At 38.6% G+C, this 18,741-nt stretch overlaps 1 protein-coding gene across 2 annotated transcripts in view; it reads left to right on the top strand.

Annotated features, from left to right (window-relative positions):
* TYR (tyrosinase) overlaps positions 1 to 18,741 on the top strand; it is a 111,686-nt gene that overhangs the window by 50,207 nt on the left and 42,738 nt on the right. The window contains exon 4 of one of the 2 annotated variants that reach the window (XM_042905443.1): positions 15,173 to 15,232. The exons of the other annotated variant lie outside the window; for it this stretch is intronic. Within the exon in view, the coding sequence (XP_042761377.1) occupies positions 15,173 to 15,206 (34 nt within the window). The 3' untranslated portion in view covers positions 15,207 to 15,232. Of the gene's footprint in view, positions 1 to 15,172; positions 15,233 to 18,741 lie in introns of those variants that run through there. 2 annotated transcript variants of the gene reach the window in all.

Raw genomic sequence — 18,741 nt, 5'->3', positions numbered from 1 at the left:
GTTGTTACTCATTTGTGCTTTGTGAACTAGTTAATAGTCAGACCCATGCCTTGTATTATATTTGTTTTTTTCAGAGTGTTTTGTCGATCATATTACTAGCCAGTATATAATTAATTTCTATCAAATGAACAAACTATTGAGAACAAACTTAGCATGCCACATTTGCCACAGCTACAAAAGGGACTACAGAGAAGCCATTTTAACTGAAGGAATTTGTTTTACAAGCCTTAAAAAGCAAAATGTAATCATCATTTAATGCTATGAATAGGTCTTAAATTTTAGCATGTTTCTAGACCATTAGACCTGGTTCTAGGCACTGAGGAAACAATAATGAGACAGGATCGCTGGGCTGAAAAAGCATAGTGTAGTGGGAAATATAAACCAGTAAACAACTATAGTACGTCCTTATTCATGCACAATTATGGGAGACATTCTTAGAAAGTTACATAAAAGGATGGTAGAAGAGGTGAGCCCTGAAGAGTGGCAAGCCCACACAACAAGAATGAATAGTCAAGGATCAGGAGCACAATTCCTGTCTCATTGAAATCAGTCACAAATGACAAGTATACACGGAAGAAGAAAATGTAAGTTTGCCATCTAAAACATGGAAAGAAGCCTCAAACCTCATGTGAAGAGAAACTCATGAGATTCCAGTGGCCAAGCAGTCTGTCATCAAAATGTGCCAGTGTCGGGGCACCTGGGTAGCTCTGTCAGTTAAGCATACAACTCCTGACTTAGGTTCAGGTCATGTTCTTGTGGTTCGTGGATTTGAGTCTCTGCTCTGTCAGTGCAGAGACTGCTTGGGATTCTCTCTCTCCCTCTCCCTCTGCCCCTCTTCTGCTCATGCTCTCTCTCTCTCAAAATAAATAAATAAACTTTTATTTATTTATTTTTAAAAACATTTTTTTAATGTTTATTCATTTTTGAGAGGCACAGAGAGACACAGCATGAGCGGAGGATGGGGCAAAAAGAGAGGGAGACAGGGAATCCAAAACAGGCTCCAGGCTCTGAGCTGTCAGCACAGAGCCTGACACAGGGCTCGACCTCATAAACCATGAGATCATAACCTAAGTCAAAGTCAGACACTCAACAGACTAAGCCACCCAAGCGCCCCAATAAATAAGTAAACTTTAAAAAAAATGTGCCAATGTTGGAAAAATAAAGACTTAAGGTAATTCCAATTCCATCACTTAAAAAAAAATCAGAGAATGGATTTAATATTACAGTTTTAAAAGATAATATACATTTGGTTTTTACTGTATTCAAGGCACTACTCTAAACTCTTTGTAAGTTCTATTTCATTCAGTTCACAACAAGTCTGTAACACAGGTTCTAATATTGTCCCTACTTTATAGATTATATATATATATATGTATATGTATATATATATATATATATATATACATATATATACAAACACACATACATATATACACACACACACACATATATATATGTGTGTGTGTGTGTATATATATATGGATTTAATATACAGAACGCAGATTATATAGCTGGTAAAGGACACAGTTGAGAGTTAATGTAGTCTTACTATAGAAACAGGTTCTTCACCACGATGGGCAATTCCTTGGATATTTGAAACATAAGTGTCCTTCTGATTGCTCTTAGATTGAGGATAAATCATGATCATTCAAAGATAATTCGTTCATCAAACATTTTAAATTTTTACTACATTCCATATACCATGCCAGCCATAATGCCTGTTTTATTTGTTGAAATGAATAAAAATCCTGACCTCCGGGTACTTACAGTCTTTCAAACAGGGCAGGAAAAACTTAATAATCATAGCAATGTAGTGGAGCCTATAAAAGAAGTCTGAGAGATATATGATTCCACAGAGGAAGAGCCTTGAAAAGTAGATGCTTTCTTCAAAAAGGCTATCCTTTGATTTATTCTTGAAGATTAGGAGAAATTAAAGCTATGACAAGGAAGGTAAGGAAATGTACGTCATACTTAGGTAGCAAAATTGGTAAATCATAAGATACAGGAAATCATGTTGAAGAAACTTTATTTAGCCAGGCTGGAGAACAGTTTCCAAAAAGTAGCAGCAAGATTAACATCAGATTTGAGGGCCCTGACCTATTCTTGGCTTCTTTGAAAGACTTCTTTTAAAAACTATATTGAGAGCCAAAGCATAAGAGACTCTTAAAAACTGAGAACAATCTGAGGGTTGATGGGGGTGGGAGGGAGGGGAGGGTAGGTGATGGGCATGGAGGAGGGCACCTGTTGGGATGAGCACTGGGTGTTGTATGGAAACCAATTTGACAATAAATTTCATATATTTAAAATAAATAAATGAATAAATGAATAAATAAATAAATAAAACTATATTGAAATATTTTACTTTTATTTTTGTTTTCTCTTAAATCGAAGAAAAAAAAGATAATATAAGGAGCAGATTAGGGGAAATTAGCTATATCTATTCTGCCATTTAGAAAATTCAGACAAGTACAAAAAGGAACAAATTAACAAATTAAGAGAAGCTTCATTCCACCATTCTGATATACAAAGAATTGTATCTGCACATAATTCTGCACTTTTTTCCTACTTAATAATCTTAGATATATTTCCACATCTGTACATGCAAATCTATTCCTATTTCCCAAAAATAGAGAATGAAAATATTTCCACCACCCTCCCCCCTCACCTGCATGAGATGTCATCAGTCTTCTTGGCCTCTGCTACTCTGAAGAGTAGAAATGTATCCATTTGAATTTCTCTATTTCCTACACATATTATAGATTTTTTCCCTAAAATCTCTTTACATGTTTTGCCATTTTATATTGGGAGAGGATTGTTCTGCATTTTATTAGTAAATTGTATAGATTTTTCATAATATTTTTAAAAGTTAGCCCTTTTGTCATAAACATTACAAATATCTCCTGCTTTTTAAAATTATCTTTTAAGTTTTAATAGTATGCTTTTCACTTTAGAAGTTCTTTTGTTGTTATTATTGTTAATGTTTACTTACTTTTGAGACAGAGAGAGAGACAGAGCATGAGTGGAGAAGGGGCAGAGAGGGTAGGAGACACAATCTGAAGCAGGCTCCAGACTCTGAGCTGTCAGCACAGACTGCTGGAACAGGGGCTCAAACAGGGGTTGACATGGGGCTTGAACTCACAAGCTGTAAGATCATGACCTGAGCTGAAGTTAGCAGCCCAACAGATTGAGCTACCCAGGCACTCCAGAAGTTGTTTTTAGCCTTTTTTATTCAGTCTTTTGTTCCTGGCATCAGTGTGTTTACTTTCTTGTTCCTCGGTATTCTTATCTGTAAAAAGAATGGATTGCCATAAAGCTCCAAGGTCCATTCTGGACTTTACTATACTCTAGATGCTTTTTTTTTTAATTCAAGAAATAATAATAGAATGCATTAGCACAATTACAGAGCTTTCATGGGTTTCTTAGAGACAATTTAATCATGCTTCAGTTATGATTAGTAAGTAACTGACAAACAAGTCCAATTCATAATTAATTTTTTTTCTCTGCCATTCAGAATAAGGTCTGACCAGGGACCCTAGCTGTTCTCAGGTTTGTTTAAAAAACAAAAACAAAAACAAAATCTTTCTGGCAAGAAGAGAGAGTTGAGCGATTATGCTAAAAGAAAGAATATTTTGGAGTGTTATATATTCTTTTTCTCTAAGGATATCAGATTAGGGGCATGCCAAAAATAGAGGGATTTGAAACTTTAAACCAACACCCATCAAGCAAAGCTGATGTTTAAGCAATGGAATCAGGAGCTTTCATGCTTATAGTTTCCTTGGGAAGGGAGAGGAGCTTTGGTGCCGGATGGTGCCCTGTGGATAAATGTCAGTGCAATAGAAAAGGAGCTTTAGAAATATTTCCTTCTCCTTCACTCAAGGACTCACATAGACAAAAAAAAAAAAAAAAAAAAAAAAAAAGCAAGCACATTTCCATGTGCATGCTTTCATTCATCTGTTCATTCAAAAATAAGTACCCTTTTGGTTTTGTGTGCTACATTAGGCCAAAAGGATGCAGTAGTCATTGAGAACAACTCCTCTCCACCTAATGCTTCCCAGTCCAGTTATGCAAATAACTAAGTAACATAAAACAAAATGTAACCTGTTTAGTAAATAGTAGTTTCATAGGCTAGGGTGTGTGCAAGATAAGAAAAGAGCACCAAAATGCGAGGACCACAAGAGCTGTCCTCTTCAGCCCCTGGGTCTGTGGCACCGTTGGACCATGCCTGGCACAGAGTGGATATTCAGTGAACACCTGTTAGATTCCCTTGTTTGGAATACTCTTCTGACTTGGTGGCTTGATGAAGAATGAGTAGTATTTTGACTTGTGGAATTTTGGTAGTAAAAACATTCAATTCATAGGGACCAAAACAAGAAAGACATAGAAGCATGAGATTCAAGAAACACTTTAGGAAAGAAACGATAGGTAAAAAACACAGAAAATACTAAAAACACAGCTAAGTGTGTTTGCTGTGCACAAAGTGTTAAGTACATCACATGGATTGATTTGTTTAACACTTTGTCCAATCCTACCATTTAAATGCCATTATCATCCTTACCTTACACTTAGTTCCTTACAGACTTGAAGCACAGACGTAATCTGTCAGGATATGAACCGATGTTCTTAACCTGTTCTATATGCTTCTTCATAAAGAATTTAGAGAGTTAGCAGAAGAAATGTATATAGAGAGAAAGAATATATACTCTTCGCTCAACAGAGGAACAGGAGCTGCCAGAATAGGTGCTTATTTTGATCACTAGTTGAGAAGCATGGCTGGTGTAGCAGGAGATGATTCCAAGAACAAGTTGGTAAAAAAGAGACTTAGCAAGCTCAAACTAGAGAGAGGTGGGGAGCAGCAGCATGTAGGGGATGTGAAGGGGAACAAACACAGGGTCAAAAATGGAGTAGGGAGGGGTACCTGGGTGGCTCAGTCGGTTAAGCATCTGACTCTTGATTTTGGCTCAGGTCATGATCTCATGGTTCGTGGGTTTGAGCCCTGCATCGGGCTCCACAGTGCAGAGCCTGTTTGGGATTCTCTCTCTCCCTGTCTCTCTGCCCCTCTCTGCTCATGCTCTCTCTCTCTCACTCTCAAAATAAATAAATAAACTTAAAAAAAAATGGAGTGGGGAGGCTTGCCATTTAGAGTTCCCAGAAGATTAGCCAACAGTTTTTTAACAAATTCTGTCTTTTTTTAAGTTTATTTATTTATTTTGAGAGAGACAGACAGAGCACAAGTGGGGGAAGGGCAGAGAGAGGGAGAGACAGAATGCTAAAAGCTCGTAGAACCCGATGCAGAGCTCAAACTCATGAACGGTGAGATCATGACCCAAGCCAGGATCAAGAGTTGGAAGCTAAACCTACTGTGCCACCCAGGCACCCCAATTTTAACTGAATCTTAAACCTTCCTCTGATGTGGGTGGAGCTCTTCTCAATCAACCTGACTGGGCAGGCACTGACTCAGGAACTAAGTGAGGTGGTAGATGGAGAAGGCAGGACGGGACACCCACCCTCGGGGAGCTCAAGGTCTAGTTCCTACATTCTAAGCATGGAAACAAAGCCTCAAGTGGAAGAACCATGACATCTAGAGTCAGAGGCTGATGAGCACATCCTGGCTCTGCTTTGCGATACTTGTGTGACCTTGGGAAGGTTGCCCAACCTCTCCCAGCCTCATTATCCTCTTGTAAAATGGCAGTAATAATACTACCTTCCTCATAGGAATATCAGTTTACACTTTAAAAACTATAACATATTATACATATTAACACCTAGTTGTTGTAAAAAGAGTATAAGGAACTTTTTAAAAAGCTTGCACAGTGCTTTTGTTATTTACTCACTATTATCCATGTGTTCCCCTGTGTTGGTAACACCTATCGGTTCTCCTGTCACCTGTCTCTTGAGCGCATGGGAATCCCAGCTAGATACAAAAGTGAAGCAGAACACTCCAGGGATGGCAAGCCTGCCTCACAACGCAGCCACAGATTAATTACATCTTTTGGAGAGACTTGCTGGCTGTATTTCCTGCTGAGGCTTCCCCTCCACGCTGCTCCCCAAGCATCCCCTGGGCCATCCTGCTGAGAAGACTGCCCTGATCCACATGCCCACAAACCAAGTGCCTTGCCAACTTGGCAGCCTAGAAAGAGTCCAGGCAGAAGGCAGGTCCCTGGAGCTTTGGGAATGAACAGCAGATTGCTTGCCTGCTGGTGATTGCAAGGCAGAAGCTTGCTCAGAAAAGCAGAAATCCCAGGGTTATAGAAGGAGGTGAGTTCAGAAGCCAGAGAAATGTCTCGAAGTGTGCTCTGGGAATCAGATGGGATGGCAGAGGAGGACCTGGCTTTTTCTTAGTATCTTTTCATATTGCTGGATTGTGACCAGCTTTTAAAATGTTCACTGTTTGTTTTCTGAAGCAGGAGAACTAATTTCCTAGAACAAGGAGCAGTTATAACATCATAATTGCACTCACCCATGTTCCCACAGTTGATTTTGTTGCTGCTCTTGTTGTTCAGTTGAGCTTTTATATCAGTCTGCTTTGGTTAGACAATTTGTAGGTTTGTCTATCTCTCCCAATAAATCTTGAGCTCCTTGAAGACAGGGTCTGTCTACTGAGCATCTCTAGCCTCCAGCACAGAGTCTAGCACCTAACACAGACCCTGGCACATAGGACATATTCAGTAAATAGTTACTAAAATGTTGTACAGCTGATCATCCTAAGGCAGGCAGCCATCTGCTGGGCTATTAATAACATTTTGTGGTGGAGTAAAATATTAATCTAAGGGAATTGAATTGCACCCTATTAGCTGATGAAGAAGCCATGTACTATCATAACCTAAAGAATGTTCCTCCTACAATGTGGGACATCTCCCAACTCTTTATGGAATTAATTTGTTTTAGTACTAGGGGAATTAAATTGCTTAAAGTATTGATAACTTAAAAATACCAAATGAAAAAGGATGAAGAGACATGAGTTGTCATCATTTTTGCTGAATTTTTAAACCTGAAACAGAATGCCCAGATCAATCCAAACCCCTGGCTTTACAAACAAGGAAACCAGGGACCAGAGATGGTGACCCACTCAAGGACACGGTTTTCTGCAAAGTAGGGGAAAAGTATTTCAAGATCTTGTGGTGCAAAGCAGGAGGTCCCAGAGATAGAATGGAATTTTTAACATGACAGGGGGATATTTAACCAAGGAAGGCAGAAACAGCATGAGTATAGGAAGGTCCTTACCATAACTATTTAGAGAGCCAAAGGTCAGAATGGCTAAAACAGCACCAAATATTAGTTCCAAGGGAAGAGCACAACAATAAAAAAAAGTCAAAATCCCAGGAATCAGGAGACTAGGAGGCAATAAATCATAGATTAAGATCACAGATTTTGGCATCAGATATGCCTCATTTTGAATACCAAGTCTGCTCCATCTAGCTCCATGATTCCTGGCAAGCTGCTTATTGTCCCCTAAGCCCTCCTTTTCTCATAAAATTCTGCTAATATTAGTAGCTATCTGAAGTTATAGCTTTGATAATTAATATGATATTTTTATAAGTGTGTATGAAAGTTCCTAGCACAAAATTACAAGATAGACAAGGTACTTGCCATTAAGATGTTCACATTGTAGTGGGGGGGGAAACACAAGTAAACCAGGAAATAGCGAAATAAGCACAAAATTCAATTAAGCACTATAATGTGATATACAATATGTATTTTATAAAGAATTACTTGGTAAGTTTCCAATTTAGATAGGCTGGCTTCTCTGAGGAAATTACCTATAGCTTTACACTGGTCTCATGAGGAATCAGCCAGAAAATTCTTTGGGGAAAATATTTTAGTAAGTGGGAACAAATTCAAAGGGCCTATGGCAAAAAAGAACTTGGCTTCTCTCAGGGACACCAGCAAAGGGAAAGATGGTAAACAAAGGGAACCTGGTGCAAGATGAGGGTAAAGAGATCCCCAGATGTCAGCAGAGGCCTAAGAAGAGTGGCCTCTCTTCTTAGAAGAGACTTTAAATGATTTCATCAGAGTACTGAAATAATTTTAAGAAGACTGGAATTTTCACAAGTTATCCTGACTGCTGTGACAAATGGATTGTTGGGACCAGAACTTTAGTAGGGACATGAATTACTATATTGCACTAGTCCAAATGGGAGGCGATAGTGATTTCAACCAGATGGGTGATGATGGAGCTTTTGGGAATAAGACTGAGTCCACATGTATTTCAGAGGCAAAACCAACAGGATGTGTCAATGGACTAGGTGACAATATAAATATAGCCAATGCTAAACAGAAAAAAAAAAAGGTGGAATCAAGGATGACTCTTAGAATTAGGAGCATTAGGACAACAACAGGACCATTGCTGAAATAGAAAAGATGAGGCAAGTAATGAAATTAGTAAAGAAAATGGAGTCAAGAGTGCTCTTTTGGATATATTAAGGTCCCTTCTGGATATGGTGATGAGATATCCAAGAGAGGCTGCCAAGTAGTCTGTTGGATCTTGGAGGATGGAACTCAAAATAAAGAAAAGGGTTGCAGACATATATTTGGTAATCTTTAGCAAATAGGCATTATTTCACATCATGGGAGTGCAGGGTTCTCAGTATAAACACCAGGTTCTCAGTATAAATACAGAAGAAAAGCTGCAGTCTGGCAATCCCTATTGAAAGGATGAATGGATACCGATGAGTCAGCAAAGGAGGATGAGAATCACTGGCCAATGAGGGAGGAAAGAAACAAGGACAATAAGTCACCAAAGCCATGTAGGCAAAAATGAGGACATAAAGAAATGTATCTAGTGTTCTTAAGACGTTAATATAGAGGGGAGAGAAAGAACATATTGGGTCTAAAAACATGGGGGTAGTTGTGACTCTGAGAACAACAGTTTCAGTAGAATGGGAACATCAGGAGCCAGATTAAGTGGGCTCTATACAACTCTTTTGAAGGTTTTTACAAGAAATGGAGCAGAGAGAAGAGAGGCGGAAAGCAGGAAGGGGGTATGGGATCAAAGGAGAAATTGAAACTTTTTTTTTTTTTGAGAGAGAGGACATTAAAGAATTTTTGTATGCTACTGGAAGTGAAAAGTTACAAAGAAAGACACATGTTAGTGAAAGGGAAAATCTACCAGAGCAAGGTCCTTGAGATTTGAGGTCTTCTGCAATGGGTAGGGATGGGTCTTCCTTTATGCCTGAATGGGCACAAAAAAATAGAATGTAGATGTGTGTGTATTTGTAAACTCGATGTTGGAAAAGTTAGGGTCTTCTGATTCAATTACTTCCATTTTCTCAGTGAAATGTGACGGGAGGTCATCAACTCTAAATGGGGTAGGGGCTGACTCTTAGAAGGATAAGTGGGAAAGGAAGAGTTTGTGGAAGGTTCAAAAAAATATTAAATAAATTATCTTAAACATATGTCATTCAATATAGTAGGAGTCTGCTGAATTAAAGAAACATGCTAGTTGGACAATGGGTAAAAACTAGAACATAAGTTTCATTAACATCTGCTCAATACTCTGCAAGCCATTTCCATTTATACTATCTTTCTTAATGCTTAAAATAAATATTTATTATCCCCTTTTTATTGCTTTACTTAAAATTTTTTTAATGTTTATTTTTGAGAGAGAGAGAGCAAGAGAGAGAGAGAAAAAGAGCACAAGTGGGGAGGGGCAGAGAGAGAGGGAGACACAGAATATGTAACAGGCTCTAGGCTCTGAGCTGTCAACACAGAGCCCGACACAGGGCTTGAACTCACAAACTGCAAGATCATGACCTGAGCCAAAGTTGGAAGCTTAACTGACTGAGCCACCCAGGCACCTCTATCATCCCATTTTTAGAAGTTTGGAAACTAGGGCTCAGAAAGACTAAATATTTACCTGAAGTTTCAGAGCTACTAATTGACTTAAAAAAGATTTTAATTTAAAAAATTTTGTTCATCTTACTTGAAAATCCCTATCTTTAAGTTCTACCATCATACCAACGAGGAGGACACTGTAATCACATCAGAAACATTCCCTGTAAGGGGGATGTATTGGTTTGCTGAGGCTGCCATGACATAGTACCACAGTGTCATAGTAGAAGAGAAGTTTATTTTCTCACAATTCTGAAGGCTAAAAGTCTGAGATCAAGGTATTGGCCAGGTTAGTTTCTGTCTCCTTGGCCTGTACATGTCTATCTTCTCCCAGCATCTTCATATAGCCTTCTCTCTCCATGTCTGTGTCCTAATTTCCTCTTCTTATAGAAAGGACACCAGTCGTTTTGGAGGACCTAATGATCTCATTTTAACTGAGTTTCCTCTTTAAAGACCCTTTCACCAAGCACAGTCACATCCTAAGGTGCTGGGGGTTAGGCCTTCGATGTACAAAGGGGAGCAGGGTTGTATAACTCAGCTCATAACAGCTGGTGAGGATGAGACTCAAACTGTAGTAGAATGGAAACAGAACAGAAACTGAAAATGTCACATTAGACCAAGCTTTTAATAATGTGATGACAAAATAAAATAGGACAGCTAGGGGTGCCTGGGTGGCTCAGTCAGTTAAGCGGCCGACTTCGGCTCAGGTCATGATCTCGCGGTCCGTGAGTTCGAGCCCCGTGTCAGGCTCTGTGCTGACAGCTCAGAGCCTGGAGCCTGTTTCATATTCTGTGTCTCCCTCTCTCTGACCCTCCCCTGTTTATGCTCTGTCTCTCCCCGTCTCAAAAAAAAATAAAACGTTAAAAAAATTTTTTTTAAAATAAATAAAAATAAATAAATAAATAAAATAGGACAGCAAATTGTTTGAAAAGAAGAATTCAGAAAAAGAATGTTTGGGAATGTGTTTTTTTTAAAGCAATAAGAGATCCATGACTGAATTTATAATTTAAGAGAAATTTGCTGAGGAACAGAGGGAGGGGGGGAGCATCAAATGTGAAGCACATTGAAATGCTTTAAAAGGTAAATTATGAAAGAATATATATGGCTTCAAGCCTAAAAGATGATTCCCCAGGGGATAGTATCCCATATTTTTTCCAAAGGAAAAACTAATCAGGATGACAACTGATGTATAAAATATTTGCAGTAAATGCTATCTTGAGAACCTCATTTGTCAAATTATTCATAAAATGTCTTTTTGTCATATGGCTTTGTTTTATTAAGTTACTTTAGATGATACAAGGGTTTCTGGAAATATCAAAACAAAATTTCTGCCTGTAGGATTGGCAAAGCAGAGAACAGAGAAAACCAAGGATGTACAATATAAATGTTATTTCTCGCCTGGAGTCAAGAAGACCCAAGATAACTATTGTCAAGTACAAAATGTCACAATGATCTACAAATAACAATGAGGATGAGAATCTCTTGGAAACTCAGGAAAGACATATTACTAAATTCAAGAAGTCAAAATGGCAGTAATAAAAGGAGTTTTCTGTAGCTGGATCCTTATACGAAGCAATCTATCAGGAGAAAGTTACGTATATTTATTAAAAGAAGAAAAGTGTTTGAGAAGAGTGCTTTTCGCTCATGAAAAGAAGCAGCAAAACCCTTTAATCTCAACAAGAAAAAAGACAGCCGTACAGGCTTCAAGATTCATCTTCTGGGGTTTTGCCTCATGTTAACATAGCATGGAGTTTGGAGGCAGAGTTCCTACTCTTCTCCCAGAGGCAGACACTCTTCCTGGCAACAAGGCAGGGACCCGGGTAGAGGTGCCATTTCTCCCATGTCCCAGCAGCTGATGTCATTTCCTCAAATCAAAGAAGGATCTGAGACCTGAGCAAATTTTCTGCCTATCCCTCCCCAGCAGCCAGTTAACATCCTGTGCTCTTGTAGCCCAGAACACAGATGGGTCCTAAGCAGGTCCAACATGTCCTTTCTTCTGCCTCCCAAAGGCATCCAGGAGAGGCTCATAACTGGTCATATATTCTCCTTGTGTCTTGCATTCTCAGGAATTAGAAACTGTTCCATAGCTCACATGAAGCTTCATCAATCTGTTAACATTTCAGCTGTTTCCTCCTTACCCAACTCTATGGCTTTTACCCCTTCCAATCACATTGTGGTGAGCTGAAACAGCTCACATTTCCTGTCTCTCCTCAGCATGTCTTGTCACCCATTGCTGTCAGTTTGCCTGGTTTTGTTGTGATGCTAGCTCTCTGATGAGGCACAAATATAATTTTTAAATTATGACCTATTATTGTTAAATTGGGAATGATATTCTCTTGTGAAGTTTTTACCTTTTAAGCAGAAAGCAGAGCCAATTGATGACAAGTCAATTTTTTCCTCTCTTCTCAGCCACAAAGGGAAGGCAATGCTAGAGTTAGTGGTTAAGTGTCACATTGGAAGTAATGAAAAAACCTCAGAGTAAAGCATCAGGACTGAGGAATGGGTCCAGAAAGAGACTGAAATAATATCTAAGACAGAAAAGTGTGGTCAGATGCTGAAACAGAATTGATATCAGAGGAACTGCTAACTAGGAGTGGTGTAAACCTAACACTCAAGTTCACGAGTAAGTGTCAGAGCTCAGAACTGAAAAGATAAAGAAAGGCACAAGTGCTGTGGGGGTCCCATGTTCCATTGGAAGAACTCTTGTGCTGCCCTAATCCTACTGCAGGATTGACTCGGAAGAGTCTGCTTCCCTTCTCAGTCAGTCTTGTGGGGATATGCAGAGGCAGAACACGGAACAATAATGGAAATCCTCTTGAATAGTGGTATTTCATGTGTGTTCTGATCTTTGGTGCCATGCAACTGCCACATATGGTTCAAACATTACATCGGGGCGCCTCAGTGGCCCAGTTAAACATCTGACTCTCGATTTTGCCTTGGGTCATGATCACATGGTGGTGAGATCCATCCCCACATTGGGCTCCACGGTGGGCGTGGAGCTTGCTTAAGAAACTCTCTACCCCTCCCCTGCTAGCTCGCTCTCTTTCTCAAAAAAAAAAAAAAAAAGAAAAGAAAAAGAAAAAGATTACATCTACAGATTATTGTATCATCAGGATGCAATGTGAACAAGCAAGCTAACAATTGAGGTCTGCCATGTGGCTACCAAGCAAGCACTGGAAATTTTGCTAGTGCAACTCAGGTACGCAATCTCAATTTTGATTTAAAAACGGATGTGTGTTTCTGTTAGAAAACTTATAAGTATGTTTGGAACAGTTTGAATATGTGAATACATGTTTTCTTCTGTAAAATGCGTGAAATCTAAGTACACATCAAGCATTTCTGACACTCTCCTATGTCTTCCGTCTTCAAAGAATACTCTAGTTACTGACTAGGTTTTTCTTAACTTTGTATATAAAAAAATATTTAACCCCTGACCAATTAGCCAAGATAAACTTTACTTTCTATAGTTTATTATCAAAAAATGATACGGATGTGTGCACGCATGCATGTATGTGTGTGTTGTGTATCGGTCAGCACTCAATGAGAGAAAACAAACAATGCCAGTTATTTTAACAGAGAGAATTAATACAAATGGTAGTAGTAGATTAAATAGATCTGTGAATTAAAAAGGAAACTGTAAGAATACAGGGTTAGGTACTGGGGAGATAGTATCACTCCTTTTTTTTTTTTTTTTTTTTTTTTTAATATATGAAATTTACTGTCAAATTGGTTTCCATACAACACCCAGTGCTCATCCCAAAAGGTGCCCTCCTCAATACCCATCACCCACCCTGCCCTCCCTCCCACCCCCCATCAACCCTCAGTTTGTTCTCAGTTTTTAACAGTCTCTAATGCTTTGGCTCTCTCCCACTCTAACCTCTTTTTTTTTTTTTTTTTCCTTCCCCTCCCCCATGGGTTTCTGTTATGTTTCTCAGGATCCACATAAGAGTGAAACCATATGGTATCTGTCTTTCTCTGTATGGCTTATTTCACTTAGCATCACACTCTCCAGTTCCATCCATGATAGTATCACTCCTAATACTGAGGAAAGATAAGGAAATGGTTAGACATATTAGAATGTGGTGGCTATGGGAAGGTCTTCGTGGAACTGGCCTCAGACTTCTGACAAGGGGATACTGTTCAGTTAGTATTGGTACCTCATGCTACCAGTTGATATTAGAAGAGGGGCCTCATGAAGCAGGAACTCAAACCTCTGAGTAGGGGGTTTCAGTTGGGTGGTACAGAAACCTCAGGAGTTTAGCTGCATTCTACAGAACTAATGATATAAGAATTCTTGGGGGGGGGTGATATAGCCCAACATATGTTGAAACTTCTCTTTTTTTGAGAGAGAGATACAGCACGCACTTGTGTGTGCACGAGCAGGGGAGGGGCAGAGGGAGAGGGAGAGAGAGAATCCCTAGCAGGCTCTGCCCTGTTAGCGTGGAGCCCAACACAGGGCTCAATCTCACACCCCTGACATCATGACCTGAACCCAAATCAAGAGTCAGACTCTTAACAGACTGGGCCTCCCAGGCACCCCTATGTTGAAACTTCTTAAGGGAATGACGGTGCTGATTTTGGGAGTGCTTACAAAAAGCTGGAAGCCAAACTCTACTGCCTCCTCAGGGTCAAGACCAATTGTTGAAATGAACTCAGGAGAGAGCAAGCCCCTTGTTCTTCCAGTCTATGTCAACATCTGGTAAGGATCCAGCTAGTAAAGGATATAAGTAGCCTGCAGAGGCTCACCCCCATTATCACAAAGTGACACATAGAAGGATATCTTTAGGGTTGAGAAACACTAGCTAATAACTAGCAGAGTCCATCCCTTGGCTATTGAGAGTCAACGTAGACACACCTTCCTACCCATGGTTAAATTTCATATTAAAGCTGTAGCATGCTTATGTTTTTTTCTTCACAAATAAATATTCACTTATTCTATCCCCCAAAAGAATAACTAAATCCCAAAAGCCATTGTATCCATTCCTGAATAATAGTCACCATATCCCCCTCTGGGAGATGTGATATGATTCTCAAATTCTGTACAGCCTATATTAAATATTCTGTATACTAAAAACTATATTGTAAAATTAAATGTATGACATAAGATAACCCTTGTATGACATAAGAAGAAAAGAGATGGGAAAAAGGATGTTAGTTAATATATCAAAATATATGGATATAAATAGACACAAAAACTAGGTAGTATATTAAAATACACCAAGAGTAGACAGGGAAGAAAAATACACAGAGCTACTGCTGATCTCATTTCTCTAACAGGTTATGATGCCTTGGTTGTTATTTATAATTTTTTCCACTACCCATAACATGTTCTGTTTGCTTTCAGCCAGGATCTCAGCCAGCCAAAGATCTTTACCTAATGAATGACCCCAACTTTTATTCCTAGAGGATCTGAATGCTAAGTAACTTTATCTTTCTTTGGTTCCTATAGACTTCAACTACGTTTTACCACTGAACATAGAAATGCTAAAAACTCCCTGGAGAATGTCCTGAATTTCATAGTCTTTCCTGCACCACTATGTAGCAGCAATCCAAATATACCTTGATAATCAGGATCAATTGTATCAACCAGTATAGTACAGTGTCCCTCTTTCTTCTACACATGCCCAGTGGGATAAAGCGTCTAAAATATCCTTGAATTAAACTTCCAATCTAATGCAATATTTCTATGTACGTATGTGGAAGCAGTTCTTCTACTTTGGAAATAACAGCTGAAAACCAGACAGTTTCAAAATTACGGTTATAGGGGAAAAAATTTTGTAAGTGGGTTGTAAAATGCAATCATGAAAGGAACCATTCCCATTTCCTCTCTTACTTAAGGATGCACATGGGAGAAACATTACTCAGTAATTCAAAACGTGTACTGCCTTTGTAGGACAGGACCTCAGTTCTTGAGGATGTTTTCTCCCAAATTGTACCTCAACTGAGTCTTCAGTGGTCAATCCACTATTTTATTAAGCCAGCAGCTTTTAGGTGATGGAATGTATAGTAAAACTAGTGAATTCCACAGGAAATAGCACAATATTGCATTGCTTATAATATAAAATGAGTTCTGTAGTCAGAAGCAACGTTGAGTGGAATAAAGTGATAATAAAAAAACATCCTCTGGGTCCATGGGTGGTGATGCTGGCAGAAGCATTATCCACAGATGAAGCAGATCAATATACAGATATTCATCTATTTTGGCGAAAGCAATTGCTGTACGTTTCAGGATGATAGAAGTCCAATGTAATCAATACACCAGGTGAATGAACTATTTGCTGCTCCAATGGCATGGTGTTTTGTCAGAATATCATAGTTGGTTCTGATATACCAGAGTGTGTTAACAGATCTGGCACTCCATAGTGGTAGTAGCTAAGTCAGCCTTTGTGAGAAGGAAAGCTGTATCCTTGAATCCATGCCCAGACTCCATCTCTGTCACTGTGGCTACTTTGCACATGGGTTTAGTGAGCAAACACTGTTGCTGAACGTTATCAACAGAATGTATCAACTTGTCCACCTTATTATCAATAATGGAAGGGTCTTTGAAACATTTGGATCTACATATGGCTCTGTGAGACAGTAGCTTAATAACTACCACATGTTCTAAATATAAAATTTTACTATTCTGATTGCATCTAGTTTCCCTCAAATATAAATTCCCTCAGAAGACTCCTCCCTTAAGAATTCTTTTGATGGAGAAAGGCAAATAAATTATTTTTGAAAATACATTTTACTTCCTCTCAGATCGACAGATCCCAAAGATTTTGGTATGTCATGATGAATCATGAAGCTCCTTCCTATTTGCATACTATTTACAAAGAAGGCCTCTAACTACAAAGAAAGGAAGTATGCATCCTTTGAGGAGAGAATAAAAAAATACCTTAACTCAAGGCACTGAGAGTTAAAGGCAAAGTACATTCACCTATTCCTTAACTATGGACAGTCAAAATTATTCTAAGTGGAATCATTGGGAATGTGCTCACTCCAAGGGGCCTTTGTGAAAACTATTGTCTTTTCCTTTGAAATTCTCCATCAGCTTGTCCTTCCCTCTTCATCCACCAACTAAGCTTCTAGTAACCTTAGCTTAGCAGCTAATCCCCCTCAAACGTTGCAACTTCTCATTTTCCTTCCCTTCAATCAGAGGTGATCACTGCCTCCTTTTTTACTTTCTTTTACTTATTTCTGTACTAGTGTCTATTAAAATTACATGTTCATGCTCAGACTGTGGCACTTTTAAGTGCAGGGACTAGTATTTCTGAGGTCTTTATGTGCAAGAATCAGTGTAGCCACTCAGAAATATTTGCTGAATTTTGAATGGGGATTTTGAGTTTGGGGATTAGCAATGACTCTTGATTTCAGTGATGAATAATGTGCCAAATATAAGGCTTCTATTCCATGCCAAGGATGGTCAAATACTATACTATTAGCTGTAATTGAAAGGGATAGTCTGGAAACTAAAATTGTCCACTCAAACAGGTTTACTTTGGGATAAGACATCCAACTGTCAGAGAAGTTTTATTTTGGTATGTAGGGACTCAATTCTAGAAGGTCTTCACAAATAGGCTAATAAGATAGTACCCCAGGTCAAGGAAACATGGCAGAAAGAAGTTACTGGAATGGAGAATAGGTCAGTCTATGATCAATGAGGACTTACATATTGTCATGTTAGCCTATCAATCCTTCCTACTGAGATCACAATTAGTCCTCAAAACTAGAACAAGCCTGAGCTGGGGGTGGAAATTGAGCATAATGTAGGTGAAAAGGGCTTGCAGAGGCTGGAAAAATAGGCCAGTGCTTATTTACCTTTTTTATAATTAACAACCAAAACACTGCTTCTCTTAAATCCACCCAATATACATCCATTTATGTTTTACTTCTGTTTATTGGTCTGTTTGTTTATTCACTGTCTGGATCATAATTTCATGGGACTTTTTCCCAATATATTCTGGGATGTACATCATCCAAGTTACCAGAAGAGGTGACACTTAAGTCCTCATTTTTTTTTTTTTCGAATCTAATACCTAACTTTAAAATTGCTTCATTTTTCACACTGAAGCACCCCCAACTCATTTCACTGCTTTTCCATTTTTCACATTTTCCTTTGACCATAGGTTTGGAAATGGAAGATTTTCCTTATTTTTCTGTTAGAAATGATTTACTATATCCATCAGACTTATAGCAAAGAAATCAATTTTCTTTTTTGTTCTTATTTGATTTGATCCAGATAGCTAATATGAAGATACAATTTTTTCTCTTCAGTGCCTTCAAGATATCAGGTGTTATAATTCCTTAAGTTATAAATAGCAAAATAAATAAAAACAAAAACACAACTCTTCTCATCTATGTTCGGGTAGAACGCATCTGAGAAGAAATTTTTACCTTTCACCATAGCAACCAATATGAACCTCATTGCCACATGTCACACCCTCAAAATGAATTAATCGACATAAAATCAATACTGTAGAAGCAATTAGAGAAATCTCTTAGGATTTCTGTTTTCATCAAAAAACAACTGCACATTGTTAATTTTATCAGGAACATGGAATGTATTATTTTTTTAAAAATCAGTGAGGCAGTCCTACTCAGCCTGGGATACTTACTACATTCTGCCCAGTGTCCATCTCGCTTTTTTAATTGGAATTGACAGAATAGGTAATCTACTATGAAAGTGGTCCTTAATCCTTGCTGAATAAGTTCATGGGATGCTTTTTATTCATTTTTTAATATTTATTTATTTATTTTGAGAGAGAGAGAGCACAAACGAAAGGAGGGGCAGAGAGAGAGGAGGGAGAAAATCCCAAGCAGGTTCTGTACTGTCAGCACAGAGCCCAATGGGGGACTCGATCTCATGAACAATGAGATCATGACCTAAGCTGAAATCAAGAGTCAGATGCTTAACCAACTGAGCCACCC

The sequence above is a fragment of the Panthera leo genome, chromosome D1 (assembly GCF_018350215.1).
Source record: "Panthera leo isolate Ple1 chromosome D1, P.leo_Ple1_pat1.1, whole genome shotgun sequence".
Lineage (NCBI taxonomy): Eukaryota > Metazoa > Chordata > Mammalia > Carnivora > Felidae > Panthera > Panthera leo.
Note: the sequence above shows the minus strand (reverse complement) of the source record. Positions and strands in the feature narration are given on the sequence as shown.